This window comes from Dama dama, chromosome 15 (genome assembly GCF_033118175.1).
Source record: "Dama dama isolate Ldn47 chromosome 15, ASM3311817v1, whole genome shotgun sequence".
Classification (NCBI taxonomy): domain Eukaryota; kingdom Metazoa; phylum Chordata; class Mammalia; order Artiodactyla; family Cervidae; genus Dama; species Dama dama.
The window spans coordinates 73,806,303-73,827,134 of NC_083695.1; the positions used below are offsets into that span (position 1 = coordinate 73,806,303).

Sequence of the window (20,832 nt, forward strand, 5' to 3'; positions counted from 1 at the left end):
AAAAGCTAGTTACAAAGTGAAGTGAAGTGAAGTCGCTCAGTCGTGTCCGACTCTTTGCGACCCCTTGGACACCAGGCTCCTCCGTCCATGAGATTTTCTAGGCAAGAGTACTGGAGTTACAACACACAAGCAAAAATGTAATTTATTTGAAATAAATTAAGTTCAAATAGCTACCAAAGAGCATAATTCTGTCTATCCAAACCTTAGTCCTAATCACTCATTTTAAAATGTCCATTTCTCCTAATTCTCACAGCCTATTTATTCAAACTTGGGAATAGATAGATCAATCTGCTTTATGTAGCAACTGAAAAATAATGATACAACCTGGTTAAACAACTTAGCTAAGGTGAACACAGGCCTTCTGTGTTTGCATAGGATGACATTTCAGCTTGAGAATTTGTTTTATAAACAAGCATTGGGGTTGACATTTAGCAAGCTCCCTGGTTTCCAGTCTAATTGCCAGTTTTGTACTTAGATACTTAAATTATTAACATATTCATGAGATTAGAAATCAGCTCTGACATTGGGAAATTCCAAGCACATGGAAATCTTGCCAAAGCAGCATGGTATATAACGCTGTATGTATTTCTTATAAATAACTGAGTGCCTTTTTACTTAATGTAGTGCCTTGGGAAACATGATGGCTTTAGGTAGGTATCAGTCTCCTAAGTGTTTGTGCTTGTGCAGAAATAATTTGAATATCCCCCAGGGGCTGAATTTGAAAGATCTATTTATATTTTATTTCAATCTTGCCCTTTTGACATGAACGGGCTGCTAGGTATATTAAAAAACAAATAGAGTTGCTGTGAAGGCAAATACTTTAATATTTAATGGCGTACTGCTATTATAATCGATAATATTTTCTTAGGACCAGATATCGGTTCTTGCTTGCTCCATTCATTCTGGTTCAATGGTACCTTTTAGCGACTGACTAAGAGTATAGTCAACGTTGACTAAAGTATCTGTAACTTCTCATATGTGGGGAAGACAATCCTGGATTACCGCTAAGGCAGCCTTGTGTCTATATCTAGTTAAGCCACACCAGGTGGCTCCCTCCCCTAGGTCTTTGAATAACCATGTGCCAGACTCTGTGTTGAGTGTTTTACATACGTTATCTCAGCATCTTCAAACAGTCCTGTGAGCCAGGTACTGTTATTACTTCCATTTCACAGTTGGAGAAACTCTAAAAGTTAAGTGACTTGCTGAAGGTCACACAGCCATTCGCAGGGCCTGACAGAGTACAGAGAGCTGATGTTCCTGCCTCACTTGCTATGTTGTCTATCACTGGTGAGAAACTAATATGACTTGAGTTTTGGAAACTGCTGACATCTCTTCCCTTCTTGAGCAGTCATTATTTCCCAGGGAATCCCTGGCATTCAAAGCAGTTGTGATAAGCAATGGCCTTCTGTTAGCGACCAGTCAGGAAAAGTAGAAAGGATTAAAAGAAATAAAAGAAAGTGTTGGTTTTGTTTGTTTTTTAAGAAACAGATATAAAACTGTTTAAAATTTCTGGACTCATATAGCTAAAAGCTATATAAGTTCTTTTAAAAATGTACTATTATGCAAGTTACTAAAATTCTATTGAATGCCCTCAAACATACTTGCAGTATAATTTTCCTTTTCTATCAATATATGATTTTAACTCAAATTCAGTCTTCATTTATATAGAGAATGTTGCTGTTAATATTCAGGGTTTCAATTATTTGTGAAAAGGGTTTCCTGATCAAAGCACATTCTCCCCCATAAAAGCTGTGTCTTTTGTATATCCTACACATATTTACCGAAATCCTGATGGCGAGGCCATTGTGCAAGCCTGAAGATTTCTCATTTATCTCATAAACTTTGATAGTTTGTAATATAGAGGAGACCAGAGATCCTGAAAGCGCCCACGTGGTATTACTTGGACTGTTGACTCATAGGACTTTGGAACAAGTGAGACCATACAAACTCATGAATATTCTAGAACTGCCATTAAATGAAGAGTGACCCACCAAACTGTCCTAAAGTTCTTGTCGTCCCTCCACAGAATTGATCACTCATTTGGATGCATTTTTTTAAATTCACAAAACAACTGAACACCTCCTGAAATAAAACTGACAGGAAGATCCACGAACAAGAGGAAAACAAAGATGATGAGAAAGATGGAGAAATAAGAAAAAAACAAAAAAGAAAAGAAAAGTGATTTGGGGATAATACAAGGCAGCAGATGAGGTTGACTTGCCCTGCACAGTTTTTTGCTTTAAGTTTTTGAGTTAGCTACAAACATTTAAAAATATCACATTTCAAACAAAACAGAATTATTTCTCTCCAAAAACTCTGAAAAGTCTGATGACATCGGATGAGTCATTCTTGGTGGCAAGAACAGTAGGCTGAAGCTGACCAAGACCCCCTACCTCGATCCACCCACCGTCCTGAATGCAGACCTGCTCCCCAGTCTCCCACAGCCCAAACCCAGCTGCTCCGTTCAGTCAGATTCTTGCTTGTCTGTGTAGGAACTGAGTTTGTGGCTTAAAAGGACGTGGCATCCACAGGGTGGGGAGAAGAAGCTGGCTGAAGAGGACGGGAGAAAAGTGGTCCCTTCTGCTCATGGCTGGGGCAGCAGGTAGGTTTGCAAAGCTGCCCAAGGAAAGGGCCTTGCCAGTCTGAATAAGCCAAGCAAGAGGGTCTCTCCTCCCTAGCAACCAGGCAGTCCGAGCCCGGGGAGTGTTCACACTGATTTCACAACACTGCGGACCCTCCCCTGTACAAATCACTCCTCAGTGCAACCCCTAACAGAGAGGCCTCGAGCCCAGCACCCCAGGATGGTCAGCAGAACTGATTTAGACGCCTCTTCTTACAAATCTCTATTTTTTCTTTCCTTTCAGTCACATCTGCGTTTTGTTTTCTCTCATTTCCAATGTTTCCCAACACATCATGTTTAGTGAGGTGTTTAAGACAGACTGAGAGATGCCGTTGGAGGCAATGTTTTATAGCACAGTTTGTACACTAGTTTATTGCCAAATTAAAATAAAGATGTAATCTGGCAGACTCGGCCTGCTGCTAAGCCTTGCTTGGGTGGTTTCCTGCACTGAGGCAAGAAGGGGTGGGGACACATGGAAGGAAGGGGAAGCTCTGTATCTTTGTTCTCCCGGCTGCTCGGTTTCCAAATGCAAAGTCACAAAAGCAATGAGCAGTTTGGTTTGCCTACTGCTTAATTACAGAAATAACAAATAAATAAAGGAGTGTGAGATGATTGGTGCTCCTGGAATAAACACCACAGAACTCTTCACGGCATCCACAGTGATTCACTGATGGTTTGTAAGAAGCCGAAAGGGTGTGACTGTATGTGACGGGGTTACCTTGGCCCACTTGGCACAAACTTTCCGTAATGTCTGTACCACTTATTTTTCTGAAAATCTCAGGGCTTTTCAAAGGCACAGCCTCACATTCAGAGGCCAAGGAGTCTATCGCCTGTTCCTAGACCACAGAAGTCCCCCGACAGGGCTTTTTATAAGGCAGGTTGCTTCTTTTAGAGCTTCAGTGGGTCTCAAGCCTTTTCTCTTCAATTATTCTAGTGGTGGCTGGAGAGTCACATGCTCATTCAAGAAAACTTTTACCTCTTGGCAACCACCTAGATATTGACTATCACAGGTAGATTTCTTTATCTAAGAAAAAATAAGAAAAAAAGACTAAAATATCAAAATATCCTGGTTTTATGGATTTCAAGGGCACTTGGCTATACACATTTCTCTCTGATTAAAAGCTTTTCTTTTTTTTTTTTTAAATCTGGCTTCCTATGGAATTGATGGCCAGTAAAACTCTATCTTGGGCCAGAAAGGACAATCTGTTCAACCAAACTCTCTCAAGTCCCTTAAAATGCTCACATCAAAAAGCCTCCGCTGAGAGTCCAGACACTCAAGATGAGACGCAGTCAGGGCAGAGCGCTGCGGCCCATATGGACTCTTTCCTGTGAGCCAGAGTTCCAGACTGTGTCCTTGGGGCCCTCAAAGCCTCCTTCACAGAAGGAGAGAGAAAGCCATGGCAGGGAAATAAGGGAAAAGTAAAGGTGGCTGCGTATTCAAAAGAGGAAGCATGCTTCAAGAGACCGACAGCCAACGACGGAAGAGAGGCGAGGAGGTCTGTGCGCAGGGGAGCTCTGATGGAGCTGCCACCTCCGTGCTTTCTAACCCACAGTATTTCACCACATACTGATGGGAAATAGCCCTCAGCAGAGTGAATCCCAGCACTTAAGCCGCCATCATCGCCAAGAGCTCTGCAGAAGCAGTGACTGTCAGACACACTGATGAACAATACTTACATGGAAGAATGAACGTTCCTGTTTCCAAAAGTCACTCACCTGCCAACACTGGCATGGGACCCTCATTGGGGCCTACTGCTGCCTCTCATCGGGGCTAAAAACTCTGCAATTTGTAGGTGACTGACAGCTATTATTTCCATATCACTGGCCCACTGGAGTGGCCACACATCTTCTCCACTCGACTTTAGGCCAACTCCACCAGCTAGTGGCTCATCGGCTGACTGCACCCTAATCCCCTCATTGCTAATGGACCACTCCTCATTCTGTGATTCAAATCCTGACATATGGAGCCCTTACCCAACCCCTACTTCTGTTAGTGGGCTTCTCATAATTCTTTGTTCCCAGGATCATCTCTCCTTCATTCTCCTCTAGACAAACAGAGCTTAGCAGATAGGCTGGCTTCTATCCCTTTGGTGATATCTCCAGACATCACCATCCATTTAGTAGAACTCTACTCAGATTCCAGTTGCCTAACTTAGACATGTGATACTAATGAGTGTTTTCCCCTTTGGGGAAAAATCTTCTCAGATTTTTGGTTTGTCAGCTACATACAGAACAAAGATTGTTAAGGCTTCCTCTACCTGTAAAAGACAGAATTCATTCAGTCTGGTCCAGACCAAGAATTCTATGATATCACCCTAACTGGTCTTCTTGATTTTGACCTCATAGTGCCACAGTTCATCATAATACTACTGCCAGGTTAATGTTTATAATCTATAGCTCTGAACACATAAATCCACTGACCAAAATGTTCAAAAGGCTCCTAATTAGAAAAAATGAGAATTATTTTTCCTAACAGTCTAAACCATTCAAGAAAAATAAGATTGGGTCCAGGAGTACATGCATAATTAACTTTCTAAAATTTCAGCTTCAGCCAAATCAACATATTCACGATCCTGTTAACATGCGTTTTCTAACTATACAAACTTACATTATTGTTTATGACATTCCTCTTGTGTAAAGTATGCCTCCCCCCAAAATGAAATATGACATATTCATTAAAGTCCAGGTGAAATCATAAGATCTTCATCTCCTATACTTTGGGCTGCCAGTTTCACAGAATCCATCGAACTAACTCTGATTGGGTATCTACTATGTGTGAATGAAGGCTCTATCTGCTTTCTTAGAACCTCTTAGACTACTGAACTCATGTGTGTTTATTTTCTTTCCCTAGGTTGACTGAATACTTCTTGATATAGCTGTTTTATACCAACAGTGCACCACGCGGAGCACATAAAACAGAGCCTAATCTTTTTCAATCTCAGTGGAAGTGCACCTGCAATTATAACTACCCACACAAACACATTTTAAGGCAAAGAAGGCTGACCCCAAGTACCATACATGGCTGAGTTGGGGCCATAACTCCCACATGCCCTAAATTCTCTGAGGTAATTCACTCTGCCACTGCGGTCATGGGGCTACTGTCTGAAGTGCTGGCACACGAAGGGTTACATATTTGGCCTTTTCTTCCAACACAACTGCAAAGATGCATAGTTTTCACTCAGCCAGGTAAATCTGGCCTTCACTGTGCCTCTGGCATCAAGGGAAAATTAACCAACTGTCAAATACAATACAAAAGCCCAGTGGATTAAATGTCTAATACTCTGTATTCTGAGCTGCTCAGCTTTGCCTCTGGTAACTGCACCATCCTGGACCAAATGCACGGTGGCTTGACTCCAGGGATGAAATTGTACATTCTGCTAAAAGGGGAGCCAGGCTGCTCAAGAGGAAAAAAATACTAATTGCAAATCTTTTCTATTTTTAGGCTAATGTGATTTTATTTGGCAGTAAGGGCAGCATGAATAAAACTCCAATCCTAAGAATTTTAATTTGCCTCCTCAAAAAATGCTCATGTCAGTTAGAGACCTTGAAAAGTTGCTAGTATCATTCCTGTCTCATCAGGAAGAACCCCCACATGTCTATACCAGTCCAGATGGATAAAATCCTCAAACACCCTCCTCACCCAGCTAAGTCCAAGTATTTCCTTAAATATACGTCCTTTGTAACTTACAAGTCCTCTAAAGAGAATGTTCAGTATGACCTCACTGAACCATGCATTTCACAAAAAATATTCCAATATTTTAGCCATGTTCCTTTTGGCTTTTTTTTTTAGGTTTTCTCTCACATGTGCCTCTGTATATTTTGTTTCTTCTACTTTAAATCTGATTGTATTTGCTGTTGCCAGCCTTATAGTCTACCTGAAAATGTAAGTTCCTTAAAAGCAGGGGCTATATGTATTTTGTAACTGTAGCCTGCTAGGCTTCTCTGTCCATGGAATTCTCAAGCAAGAATACCGGAGCGGGTAGCCATTCCTTCTCCAGGGGATCTTCCTGACTTAGGGATCGAACATGAGTCTCCTGCATTGCAGGTAGATTCTTTAACATTTGAGTCACTAGAGAAGCCCATCTGCAGTATAGAGTACATGATATATTTTACACTATTTATCCCATAAAATACATATACATATTGCCATGCACTTGCATGTACACATAAACATACAATAAACATAACATGCTTATAACATACAATTGCATAACATCAATCAATGCCTTCCAAAAAAATAGACTTATCCTTCAGCCTAACCACCAAGAGAAGAAAAGTCCTGGATTACCTGATTCTGAATGTCATCTATGTACATTTCTCTCACTATTTTAACAAGTCGCTAGCTATTGCTCTTAACTCTTTCAGAGCCATCCTGCCCTTTAAGGCTCTGAGAAAACCTAGGGGGTCCTTTACAAAAAATTATTGTATCTCACAGACACAAAACTGTCTCAGATTCCATCGGGGTCGGGGCTGTCGATGGACTGAAACTTGCAGGTAAGAACTGCTTCTCCATAACATCTTTCTGATGGTCTAGCTTTTCCTTTGCATGCTGTTGCAGACATTTACATAGCTCAGACAAGCAGCCTGAGATCCACATTCCTGCTCCTTGCCCCAGAGGCACAGGGTTCAAGCTCCTGCACATAACAAACCTGACCACTGAGAAGAAATACAGAGATGACTAAGTGGTTGATGTTCCCTAGGACAACCATGCACCACTGTCTCGAGCAAGGTGATCACACTCACCTTTTGGTCTTGGCTGTATGCCAGAATCCAGTCCTCTTGTTTGGGGTGGAAAAGTAAGCTCTGGATGTAAAAGTTCAGCCGGTATTTTTGATAGGTTGCCCCTTCGTCCGAGCTGATCAGTAAACTGCTCTCAATCTCTGGGTCTGTGAGCAACATAATCTGTGGCAGATTATGGGAAAGAAAACAAGAGAAAAGTAAATTTACAAAGCTTAAAGATGAGCTAAATTTTTGACAAGAAAGAGAAAAGGAGCAGGTGAAGAACAATTGGCCAAACAATGACCTTGACTGTCAGGTTCACTCTCCTGCCGTGGACCAAGGTCATGAAAATGTTTTCATCAAGAAATGAAAGAGGTAGGACAAGTTAAAAGCGGGGGTTGGAGGGGTGAGGGGTGGTGGTGGGTGGGAAGAAATGAAGGAGTGAGTTTTCTTTCCTCCTATAGGGCTCCTTGACAGCCCCCCCAAATGTTACTTCCTTAATCTGAAATATTTTCTATTATTCTCCTGACCTCAATCCTCCTTCCTACTGAGCCCTGTCTAGTCTCCATTTGGAGGGATGAGAGAGCAAGACTTGTCACAAGTATTTGTGAGAAAGGTGGAAAGGAATACTAATAGCAATAGGATTGGAGTCCTTTAGATTTTTCTTTATTACAAGCCCTTCTTGATAGGGTTCACACGGGTTCTCACTGACAAGATGGCTCATTATGTCGACCTCGCAAACAAAGAATGAATCACAGTTATCCTTGAGAGTGACCAAATTGCCCAAATGGCATCCTGTTATCTCACTGGTGCCTATCTTCTCAAAGCTGCGAGACCACCAGATTCCAGACCTCTGGCTATGTGACCATTCCTTTAGAGAATTTTTCATTGGTGGGGACTCCGTCAGAAAGGAGGACACTGGTTCTCCTTAAGGGCCAGTCACCCTCTCTTTTCCCTCTAATAAATCTTCCTTTTCTTGCCTGACTGCCCGGCTTACTCTCTTTTTCTCTGCACTCGCCTTACACTTCTATTCATATGAACAATATCCACCATCATCCTGCCTTTAGCCTGGTTTTCTGAATCTTGAGTCAAAGGCTGTGTATTCAAATGCCTTCTCTGAGTGTTTGTTGTCTATATACTTTCTTTAGAAAATAAACTCCATGAGAATAGTGATACTTGACATTTCTCTGTTTTTATCCCCCACAGGTATATTCCCAGCAGCTAGAATGAGGTCCAGCATATATTATATACTCAATAGATATTTACCAAATTAATGAACACGAGTTAAAGGGATGGATGAAAAGAGTTTTCAGAGCAGTCACAAAGACTTAGAAAGATGCCCAGAACAGTTTGAACAGATATAAGTGGAAGTTCCATGGAAAAAAGTAACTGAATGCCCTCTCCATCTCTAGCCTTAGACATGAGAATACTCTAGACTCATGTAAAAAGCCACAGCTCCGGAGGCTTGGGATTTTCTCCTTTTGAGAGTATATTATCTATGGTGAAACAGGTCACCAACCCAGGTGGGATGCATGAGACAAGTGCTCGAGCCTGGTGCACTGGGAAGACCCAGAGGAATCGGGTGGAGAGGGAGGTGGGAGAGGGGATCGGGATGGGGAATACATGTAAATCTATTGCTGATTCATGTCAATGTATGACAAAACCCACTGAAAAAAATAAATAAATTAAAAAAAAAAAAAAAAAGAGGGTTAAACTTGGCCAGAGCAGTGTGAAGAATCCACAGTGGGAGCAAGATGCAGGAGCTGCCCTGTAAACTGCTTTTTACTCTCTCATTTTCTGCCTCTAGGAATGTGATAAAGGACCTCATTCCAGACTCTGTGGGTTGCCTTTCACTCAGTCAAAGTGCGCACCTAACGCCTCCAGACAGGTGGCCTTAATGCTACCCACTGACTTCTTCCCCATCAACTTATTTTTAATTGGCACTCTGCGTTTGGTTCAGAGAGGCATGAAAGATGTGCTTAATGTGTGGCCGTATGAAGAGAAACTTCTGCAGCCCAGGGTTTAAAGATTACCAGCTGAGGATGCTGCAGTTCCAGGGAAAGGAGAGACAGAGAGAAAGAAAAAAAAGAAAAAACTAGAGCCCTGTCATAAAAGAGCAGAGTGTCAGGCAAACACACAGGGCTTTCTCAGGCATTGGAGACAATCATATTAAAACCTCAAGATAGTTAGTGTCATCTTCCAAAGACGTGTCCTGTCACGGCAAATGGCACACAAGGACCGCACACTAGACACACTCAGCCGGAATGTGTTTATGTTATCAAGGATGGATTTCAGGTTCCTTGCTGTTTTTCTCCCTGCCCTTCTTGAAGAGGAGAAAGGGATGTGGTGGAATGAGCGGAACGCCAAGGCTGTCAGCCCCTGTCTGGACAAACTGGAGAGCACACACAAAACTCGAGACTAATTGCCTCTCATCCTATGTTCCAGGGAAGCCACTGTCCATCGACCATAAATCCTGACAAAGTTATAGGTTTCTCTGTCTTGCAGTCATCAAACAGAGGGATGGCTGGTGTGGAACCAGCTGATAATCTGCTAAGTACAAACTTCCGTGCCATCATTAAAGTCTATTGTATGCATTAAGCAAGGACGATCAGATGGTTCCTAAATTCACAAGAATATTTCCAGGTGATTTCCTATTAACTGGCACATAAAAGCTGTCATTTTCTAAATAACAAATAAGTCATCAAATGATCATATTGCTTTGTGTCTCCAACCACAATTAACAATAATATATAACAGCCTTTTTACACTACTGCCAACAAGTAATTTCCATGATAATATGAAGAGGTTCAATTTTATAGAGCATCTATTGTCTCAGGCAAGGTGATTTTCCCCCTCTGATTTTCTATTTCTCTGTAAACCAGAATATGTTTTACTCTTCCCACGAGTGTGGATCTCACCACCTGCTTCTCCTGGAAGACTACTTCATCAAAATAAAAACCCTGGGCCTACAGAATATACTGATATCAAGTTGCTTTTTACTTATCATTTATTTAGAATATTTTGATACTCATTTATGCTCTGAGTCATGTGTATGAGATATTCTGTATCCAAGTAACATGGGATGGGAGAGGTAAATGATGCAAATATTTTCAAACATATGGATATTTAATATTGAATAAATAAAACTCCTGTTTTCCGTGTTTTTTCTTCTGGGTATGAAAAATATGTAGGTCAAAATCTCATGATTTCTATACATTCTTACATAAAACCCTCTGTTTGGGAATTTGACACTTCGGATATTATAGAAGATGTCAGAAGATCCCTCTGTGAGAATTTTAGATGTATCTGTACTACACAAACTTTCCAGTGGTTCCTCTTTCAAATCTCTGCTTTAATTTACTCAAAACAAACAGGTCAGTCTGGATCCATTTTTATTTAGTCATTTTTATTGCAAAAACAACTTTGTAAGACTGCCAGTAGAATTCAAAATAAATGAAAAATGCATGGACCCTATCCCTTCAACAAGTTAAATCATGTTTGTGCCCCCTTCTACTACTACTATATCCACAGCTACATATCACATCATGGATTTAATTTTTCATTGTTTCCCTTCTTTTCATTTAATATTATTACCTATATTCATTTCTACTTGAACAATAAAATTACAAATGCATACACACACATTAATTAATACACACCACTGTATACTGCGTATTTCAATTAGTTAATCACAACCTTCAACACAATTAGCTTAAAACTGATTCAGTGGTTGAACCATAAAAAGCACTTGATGAACTATTAACTGGATTCAGTTCAGTTCAGTTCAGTCGCTCAGTCGTGTCCGACTCTTTCTGACCCCATTGACTGCAGCACACCAGGCCTCCCTATCCATCACCAACTCCTGGAGCCTACTCAAACTCATGTCCATCCTGTTGGTGATGCCATCCTACCATCTCATCCTCTGTGTCCCCTTCTCCTCCTACCTTCAATCTTTCCCAGAATCAGGGTCTTTTCCAATGGGTCAGTTCTTCGCATCAGGTGGCCAGAGTATTGGAGTTTCAGCTTCAGCATGAGTTCTTCCAATGAATATTCAGGACTGATGTCCTTTAGGATGGACTGGTCGGATCTCCTTGCAGGCCAAGGGACTCTCAAGAATCTTCTCCAACACCACAGTTCAAAAGCATCAATTCTTTGCCGCTCAGTTTTCTTTATAGTCCAACTCTCACATCCATACATGACTATTGGAAAAACCATAGCTTTGACTAGACGGACCTTTATTAGCAAAGTAATGTCTCTGCTTTTAAAATGCTGTCTAGATTGGTCATAGCTTTTCTTCCAAGGAGCAACTGTTTTTTAATTTCATGGCTGCAGTCACCATCTGCAGTGATTTGGGAGCCTAAAAAAATAAAGTCTGTCATTGTTTCCATTGTTTCCCCATCTATTTGCCATGAAGTGATGGGACTGGATGCCATGATCTTAGTTTTCTGAATGTTGAGTTTTAAGCCAACTTTTTCTTCAACTGGATTAGTGGGATCTTATTATTTCAGTCTTCAAATTAGAATCCTTCAGTAGTTACATTTCCAATGAGTTCAAGTTTGTTCTGTCATTTTGTAGGTTATGAAAATTAAATATGTTAATAAGCAAACAAAGAATTTAAGTAAGATCTAAATAGAAAATGTTTAACCCATTTGAGAAAAAAGATACAGTGTAAGTAGTAAGTGTGAGCCAATCTTATAGATGTAAATGATGCCATTTATAGATGAAGTCCTATCTTCTCAAGAACGTATTCTACTAGGAAATATTATCAAAATAGTAATTTCAAATTAGTGACTATTCTTCAAAAAATAATCAATTACATTCCTTAAACTTGGTCAGTGATCCCTGTTTTTCCCAGTTTACATTGGCTCTCTATCTGCCTTTGGCTCTTCCCATGACTTTGAATAATGATCTTTTGCTATGCTTAATCCTCTGCATTCTGAAATATGATCTGAGTGACAGAACTCTAAAAGGCCTCTATAAAAGGCATGACTCCAAACTCAGCAGGATTCCTGAAGTGAGCTCTCTAAAAGGAGGACTTGTTTGCTTAGCATAAAGCTTGATCCATAGTAGGTCCATACATCTTTGTAAATGAACAAATGAATGAGTTCTCTTCATCCTTGGATCCCTGTGCCATTGAGAGTTCAAGTCTCTTAAACAAATTCCTGCTTTCTACTTGGAAGCAAAGAGGGTAGAGACATCAGGAAGAGTCTGTCTTTAACAGGAAAAAAGTAATTAGTCTGTTCAGATCAGCCCATTAGTGATTAGAACCAGTTCACTCATGCCTTGGAGGGTGCACTGCATGCATTACAACTACAGACGAACTACTTTCTACAGAAAGTCAATAATGGCGACAAGGGCTTACACCATCCAGCTCTAAACAATCATTCATCATCCACTTCAGGGGAAAAGAAGAGACTTTGTTTGCTTTTCCCAGAGGTGACAAATGAACATGAAATGAAATTTATAGATTTCAAATATGTCACTTCTCTCTTTTTTTGATATTAGTCCCCCTGAAAGCTCAGTGTCATCAAAAATTAAATGTCTTTCTGACTTGCTCCAGATTCAACTTATGGTTACATGATGTACTTCTACAAAAGGTTACATCCCAGCTTTCTGATCCTTCCAGGTGTCTACTCAGGACACTCCTCCAGGAGGAGTGCTCCTACTATTTAGCTTTCCCGATTCTTTTCCTAGGTGTATGTTGTTCTTAGAACTGCATCATATACTTGTTAAGGCAGCATGGAGTTAATAAAAGGCAACTGGAGAAGGAAATGGCTACCCATTCCCGTATTCTTGCCTGGAAAATTCCATGGGCAGGGGTCCTGGCTACAGTCCATGGGGTCACAGAGTCGGCCACAACTGATGACTAACAGACACTCACCACCACTAGGCATATATGTTTTCCCACCATTTCTTTGGTCCTCAAGCAAAGAGTATTTATTTTATATATTGTTCACTATTCATTTGCTTGTTTGTCACTCCTTGTTGTTCATGGTAGAACCAAGAAGAGGGAATACACTAGTGTCATCTGTTTCTTTGCTCAAGGCTTACTCAGATCCAGATGCCCACGTCACAGGTGCACAATAAATAATTTCCATAGTGATAATGACAATGACCAAGAATAATAGCAATGGCAGCAATTGGGCACTCTGGTTATCTAGCCACTCTATTCAAACAAATATCTATAAAATAGTATAAGAGGCTATTTGCAAACCTCTGGCTCCAGTATAAAAAACAAATTAAGTGAAATATAATCAGAGCAAGTGAATAATAGGTTGACCAATGTGGATGGATGAGTTGAGGGTGAGAGCAACAAGTGCTTAGTAACAGGCAGCTATTTAGAGGACAATATTAAAGAAAGTTATACAGGCTCCCAACATGACTCATGAAAAAGAAATGACTGAAGTATAAACAATAGTGAGAAAAGGAGAGGAAAGTGATGAAAAAGTAAAAGGTTTAATCAGGTAAACACTGTCAGAAACGAGTCTGTAGAAAGATGGGCCCAGCAAGCAAATACTCGATATGAGTCCCACTCTCACCCTCTCCCATGAACTCAGTGAAGCTCATCTCACATTCCTTAACCCACCCATGTTCATTAACACAAGGGAGGGTCATTCTATACTAAGAGGCCAAGAGAACATTTGAGCAATAGACCAGCTTCCTGTGACCTGAAATATGGATGCAATGAAATTGCAGAGAAACTTTTTCACTGTATTCTTTAAGTTTACTTTTAAACTATTTTTTTCTTTAATGAAGCCTTTTTTCTTTAATAAAGACTTTGATGTCTCAGGGGGGGATAAAGGGGGTTTTCAAGAAGTGTATCAAACAATTTCAGCCCTTCACACTTCTCTTAATAGAAGACCTACTACTTATTATGTAATGGTAACAATAATTCATTCAGTACTCTTTTTGCCAAACCCCGTGAGGTACACAGAAGGGTAAGATTCATCAGTAATAAAATAAGTGTTACACTTCTTGGAAGACAATTCAAGAAAGAAAGTTTATAGAAGACTGCGTCTTATTTTCTTGGGACTACAGAACACAACCCTCTCTTCTGAGTTAAATCAGACAATCTCAGACTAAAATACACCATGTCGCTGTGAGACTTGCTCCCACTACCATGACCCTCTGCGTGCACAGAGGCAGGGTGGTAAGCAGGGCTGAAGGTGGGGAGCCTGACCACACACTTGTTTTCCACAAGAAGAGGCCTGACTGAATCTTAAACGTGCCCCTGTCAGTGTTGCTGTGGATGTGTGCCCTTCCTCAGAAAAGAGAAAGAAGGTGAGTTTAGTGAATCCCATTCATGCCATGAGAAGAAGAAAAAACAAACCATAATATAACAAACCAATAATCACAGTGTCTCATGAGCCCTAACTGGATGTGAGTTTCATTTCTGCCATATTTGTTAAGCCATTTTTAAGAGCTCACAATTCAATCTCATTCTGAGCCTCCATTTCAGTATTGAGGGTAGGGATACTACACACAAGTTTACATTCACTGAACATGTACTATGTACCACACACTCCACTAAACCTTTAAAACACAGTACCTCATTAGACTGTTAAAATACTTCAGACAGGTAGTATGTGCATGTGACAGATGAGGAAAGGAGGCTTTAAGGAATGAGGTGATTTGCACAAGGGCACATAGCTAATCAGTGGTAAAGCTGTTTATGGGGTCAAATAAGACCATCTGTGTGAAAGCAAAGTTGAGTTTTATGCCAATGTTACCATTATTACTTCACAAAGAATGTCACATTTAGTACTGAATGTTCAGATAAAATGAAATGGTCAAGTTCTGAAAAAGAAAGAAAAATAGCCTTGCATTACAAATATCTCACGAAAATATTGCCTAGATGGGAAGAAGGATGGGGCAATAAGGGACCAGGACTTAAATACTGGAGTTTCAATAACAAGATGATTGGTAAGATATTCTTGAAAAAATATAGATAATTTGGAGAGGGGCTTTAAGTATAAATCTATTGAAGCAAATGCCCAGTCCTGGTTCACACTCAGATTTTTTAGAATGGTGCTATCCTCCTTTATTCTTCAGCATCACTCCTCCACAGAAATGGTTTTATGCTTTATTAGAATAATGGGTGAAAAAATAAACTATAGAAATAGTCAAAAAAGCCCTGATCGAATGACAGTACAGCTTGTTTTCAAAAAAGTTTATGGTAAAAGCCAATAAAAATCATTACAATGTAATGTAATTTTCCTCACAAACAGATTCTAAGTCTAATTGGCATTTTAAAAATAAACTATCTTTGCTGGAGGGAGAAATTGCTATTATCATGCTAAGAGTATAGTAGAGTATGTGAACTATTCATTGATGCTAAGTATTGTGTCATCTGCTTATTTTTTAAAGGTATTTTAAAGGAAAAGAATGATGTAAAAATTTGAGAGACATTTTTATTTTTGCAGTCACTATAGAGACTGATTAAATACCTTGAGAATATTTGAGTCGACTTAAAAAATCACAGCATTATCCATAGCCTCGGCTCAAACTCAATCAGAATACACTTCCATGGTCATTACAAGTCCCAGAGTAACTTCTCTCTTAAATCCCTAAAGATCTATAAATGGCAAAAGGTCACATCATTTTAAAATGTTAGCTGCTATCAGAGGGAGCCGTGATGCTGGGAGAAATGGACATTCATCTTCTTTGCTCATGAGAAACTTTACAAGAAATGATGTTCATTTAATGATTAGAAATCTCTTTATTCCACTAGAAATGATAAAGGAGAAGGAGATGGAGAGAAAGAACAAGAAGAGAAGCTATCAGTCTATTTTAACACTGATTTAGGTGAGAGACACACCATTTGGGGTAAAATCTCTTAAACTGCATTTGATTTTAGAGTTTGAATAAATGTCAAGTTGAAAATCAGGAGAATGAGAGGAAGAGCCAATAGGAATGAATCCACTATGAAAATCAGTGAACAGAACATACCCACATTTTTCATCCTTTGCACATCATGCGTCATCATCCTCAGGGGTATGGCTAATTTTACTTACTTGTATTAATGTTTCATGGTAAGCAGATAAATATACCAGGGTGTATTGGGGAAGATTAATGAAGTCTCAGACACATGTTCAGTTCAGTTCAGTCGCTCAGTCGTGTCCGACTCTTTGCAACCCCATGAATTGCAGCATGCCAGGCCTCCCTGTCCATCACCAACTTCCGGAGTTCACCCAAACCCATGTCCATTGAGTCGGTGATGACATCCAACCATCTCATCCTCTGTTGTCCCCTTCTCCTCATGCCTTCAATCTTTCCCAGCATCAGGGTCTTTTCAAATGAGTCCGTTCTTTGCATCAGGTGGCCAAAGTATTGGAATTTCAGCTTCAACATCAGTCCTTCCGATGAACACTCAGAACTGATTTCCTTTAGGATGGACTGGTTGGATCTCCTTGCAGTCCAAGGGACTCTCAAGAGTCTTTTCCAACACCGCAGTTCAAAAGCATCAATTCTTCAGCACTCAGCTTTCTTTATAGTCCAACTCTCACATCCGTACATGACCACTGGAAAAACCATAGCCTTGACTAGACAGACCTTTGCTGACAAAGTAACGTCTCTGCTTTTCAATATGCTGTCTAGGTTGGTCATAACTTTCCTTCCAAGGAGTAAGTGCCTTTTAATTTCATGGCTGCAATCACCATCTGCAGTGATTTTGGAGCCCAGAAAAATAAAGTCTGACACTGTTGCTGCTGTTTCCCCCTCTATTTGCCATGAAGTGATGGGACCAGATGCCATGTTCTTAGTTTTCTGAATGTTGAGCTTTAAGCCAACTTTTTCACTCTCTTCTTTCACTTTCATCAAGAGGCTCTTTAGTTCTTCTTCACTTTCTGCCATAAAAGTGGTGTCATCTGCATATCAGAGGTTATTGATATTTCTCCCGGCAATCTTGATTCCAGCTTGTGCTTCCTCCAGCTCAGCGTTTCTCATGATGTACTCTGCATAGAAGTTAAATAAGCAGAGTGACAATATACAGCCTTGACATACTCCTTTTCCTATTTGGAACCAGCCTGTTGGTCCATGTCCAGTTCTAACTGTTGCTTCCTGACCTGTATACAGGTTTCCAAAGAGGCAGGTCAGGTTGTCTGGTATTCCCATCTCTTTCAGAATTTTCCAGTTTATTGATCCCACACAGTCCAAGGCTTTGGCATAGTCAATAAAGCAGAAATAGATGTTTTTATGGAACTCTCTTGCTTTTTAGATGATCCATCGGATGTTGGCAATTCTCTGGTTCCTATGCCTTTTCTAAAACCAGCTTGAATATCTGGAAGTTCACGGTTCACGTACTGCTGAAGCCTGGCTTGGAGAATTTTAAGCTTTACTTTACTAGTGTGTGAGATGAATACAATTGTGTGGTAGTTTGAGCATTCTTTGGCATTACCTTTCTTTGGGATTGGAATGAAAACTGACCTTTTCCAGTCCTGTGGTCACTGCTGAGTTTTCCAAATTTGCTGGCATATTGAGTGCAGCACTTTCACAGCATCATCTTTCAGGATTTGAAATAACTCAACTGGAATTCCTTCACCTTCACTAGCTTTGTTCGTAGTAATGCCTCCTAAGGCCCACTTGCCTTCACATCCCAGGATGTCTGGCTCTAGGTGAATGATCACACCATTGTGATTATCTGGGTCGTGAAGATCTTTTTTGTACAGTTCTTCTGTGTATTCTAGCCACCTCTTCTTAATATCTTCTGCTTCTGTTAGGTCCCTACCATTTCTGTCCTTTACTGAGCCCATCTTTGCATGAAAAGTTCCCTTGGTATCTCTAATTTTCTTGAAGAGATCTCTAGTCTTTCCTATTCTATTGTTTTCCTCTATTTCTTTGCATTGATCGCTGAGGAAGGCTTTCTTATCTCCCCTTGCTATTCTTTGGAACTCTACATTCAAATGGGAATATCTTCCCTTTTCTCCTTTGCTGTTCACTTCCCTTCTTTCACAGCTATTTGTAAGGCCTCCTCAGACAGCCACTTTTCTTTTTTTGCATTTCTTTTTCTTGGGGATGGTCTTGACTCCTGTCTCCTGTACAATGTCATGAACCTCCGTCCATAGTTTATCAGGCGCTCTGTCTCAGATCTAGTCCCTTAAATCTATTTCTCACTTCCACTGTATAATCATAACAGATTTGATTTAGGTCATACCTGAATGGTCTAGTGGTTTTCTCCACTTTCTTCAATTTCAGTCTGAATTTGGCAATAAGGAATTCATGATCTGAGTCACAGTCAGTTCCCAGTCTTGTTTTGCTGTCTGTATAGAGCTTCTCCATCTTTGGCTGCATAGAATATTATCAGTCTGATTTTGGTGTTAACCATCTGGTGATGTCCATGTGTAGAGCCTTCTTTTGTGTTGTTTTAAGAGGGTGTTTGCTATGACCAGTGTGTTCTCTTGGCAGAACTCTGTTAGCCTGTGCCCTGCTTCATTCTGTACTCCAAGGCCAAATTTGCCTGTTACTCCAGGTGTTTCTTGACTTCCTACTTTTGCATTCCAGTCCCCTATAATGAGAAGTCAGACACATGAGACCTTACTAATGTATTTGGCTATGAAAGCTTTTCTGAGAAGCCATTGGCGACCACCAAGGGGTTCTCTCCAATGGAATTTGCAAATTGGTGGAGTGTGAATTGCCTCCTGGCTCCTCTGCTGAGCTCTCAGGAAGACTGGGCCGGAGGGCATCATCCAGAAGAAGTTAACAGAGAGATCTATTTCATGTGAATTTTTTTTTAGTTTTTTAATTATTTAATGATAGACACTGATCAAGTTGTTTCTGAGAGGCAGAAAAGGGTGAATATGCTTCATCAAGCTGCCCCAGAGCATAATTACATTCTGCTGCTGCTGCTTCTCTTTTCTTCTTTCCCTTCCTTCAGAGCAGACAATATATACTAATGCAATGTTTTAAGTTGTTGTTTTTTTTTTTTTTTCCCATGATTGCATGGCAGTTCTATATCTTGGGTTAATTCCATTTCAAAACATGTAACTCAGAAGCAGCAGAACTCATCCCTCACGATATAGAAAATGACCTCTGTTCACTTATTTATTGCTGTGCAACACATTACATCATAATAGAGGCTTAAGACAACCATCTATTTTTTTCTTGGTTTTATGGGTCAGGAATTCTGTAAATGCTCAGCTGGGTAGTGAGTCTCACATCCACTTGATGTCAACTGCGGTGGCTGGAACTAGAGGTTACACTTTCTAAATGGTTTTTTCACTCAGGTGTTATATCTTAGCCTCTCTCTTTCCCTCTATGTTGAATCCCATCTTCCAGGCCCTTTCCATGTGGCTTGAACTTCACAGAATACTACAGTTTCATGGTTGTTGGGCTTTGTAATTGGTGGCTGGCTCTTCCCAGTATGAGGGTCCCAAGAGTGAGTGTTTCAAGGAACTCCAGTGGAAGCTGCAAAGCTTCTTATGACCTACCCTCAGAAGTTCTACACATACATTTTGCCCCATTCTATTGACAAAACACATCACTAATTCTGAGTTAGATTTAAAGGGAAGAAAAAAATTGACTCCACATCTCAAGGTGGGACAGGCATATGCACACACAGGATGGCAAGAATTGATGGGAGCCATGTATGGATGTGAAAGTTGGATCATAAAGAAGACTGAGGGCTAAAGAATTGATGCTTTTGAATTGTGGTGCTGGAGAAGTCTCTTTAGAGTCCCTTGGACAGCAAGGAGATCAAACTAGTCAATCCTAAAGGAAATCAACCCTGAATATTCATTGGAAGGAATGATGCTAGACCTGAAGCTCCAATACTTTGGACACCTGATGCAAACAGTCAACTAATTTGAAAAGATCCTGATGCTGGGAAGATTGAGGGCAAGATGAGAAGGGGGACGGCAGAGGGAGAGATGGTTGGATATCATCAGTAACTCAGTGGACATGAGTTTGAATAAACTCTGGGGAGAGTGAAGGATAGGGAACCCTGCAGTTTATCAGGTTGCAAAAAGTCTTCATATAATCATAATACATCTGGAATACAGATAACTTAGAAATTTTCAGATTTTTCATTGGATTTTCGCTGTGAAATAGCTATTACCTTAAATTTTTGAAGGATATAGATTTCCAATCTGGTATCAATTCAAGGTGAATATTTATTGAAGCCTAAATGAATTTATCATTAGTCTCAGAGGTGTCAAGAAACCCAAGGTCAAGAAACTCCAGTCTGTGGATTTTCAAGGTATATAAATTACCCAGATTAAATTATAGAAGAATAGATCTGTTAGATGTTCATTAAAAATACATAAATAACTCTTCAATATAACATCCTTTACCTTGGCATTACAACCCTGTCATTTAATTAAGGATCTCATGCTATTAAAAAAAAAATGGGTTTCTTAAGAGCAAAAACAACTCTTGTCCTTTTACAGTCACAACAAAAGCACTGATACCAATTATGACATGATCCAGCAATTGAGAACAGAATATTTATTGTTCTCTTAGGTCTTAAAATAAACTCAGTGACTTTTTAGGTAGCCTTG

The 20,832-nt window shown here is 40.1% G+C and overlaps 1 protein-coding gene across 5 annotated transcripts in view; it reads right to left on the reverse strand.

Annotated features, from left to right (window-relative positions):
* SORCS1 (sortilin related VPS10 domain containing receptor 1) overlaps positions 1–20,832 on the reverse strand; it is a 581,948-nt gene that overhangs the window by 201,745 nt on the left and 359,371 nt on the right. For all 5 annotated transcript variants that reach the window (XM_061162594.1, XM_061162593.1, XM_061162595.1 and 2 more), the window contains exon 4: positions 7,364–7,522. In XM_061162594.1, the coding sequence (XP_061018577.1) occupies positions 7,364–7,522 (159 nt within the window). The remainder of the gene's footprint in view (positions 1–7,363; positions 7,523–20,832) is intronic.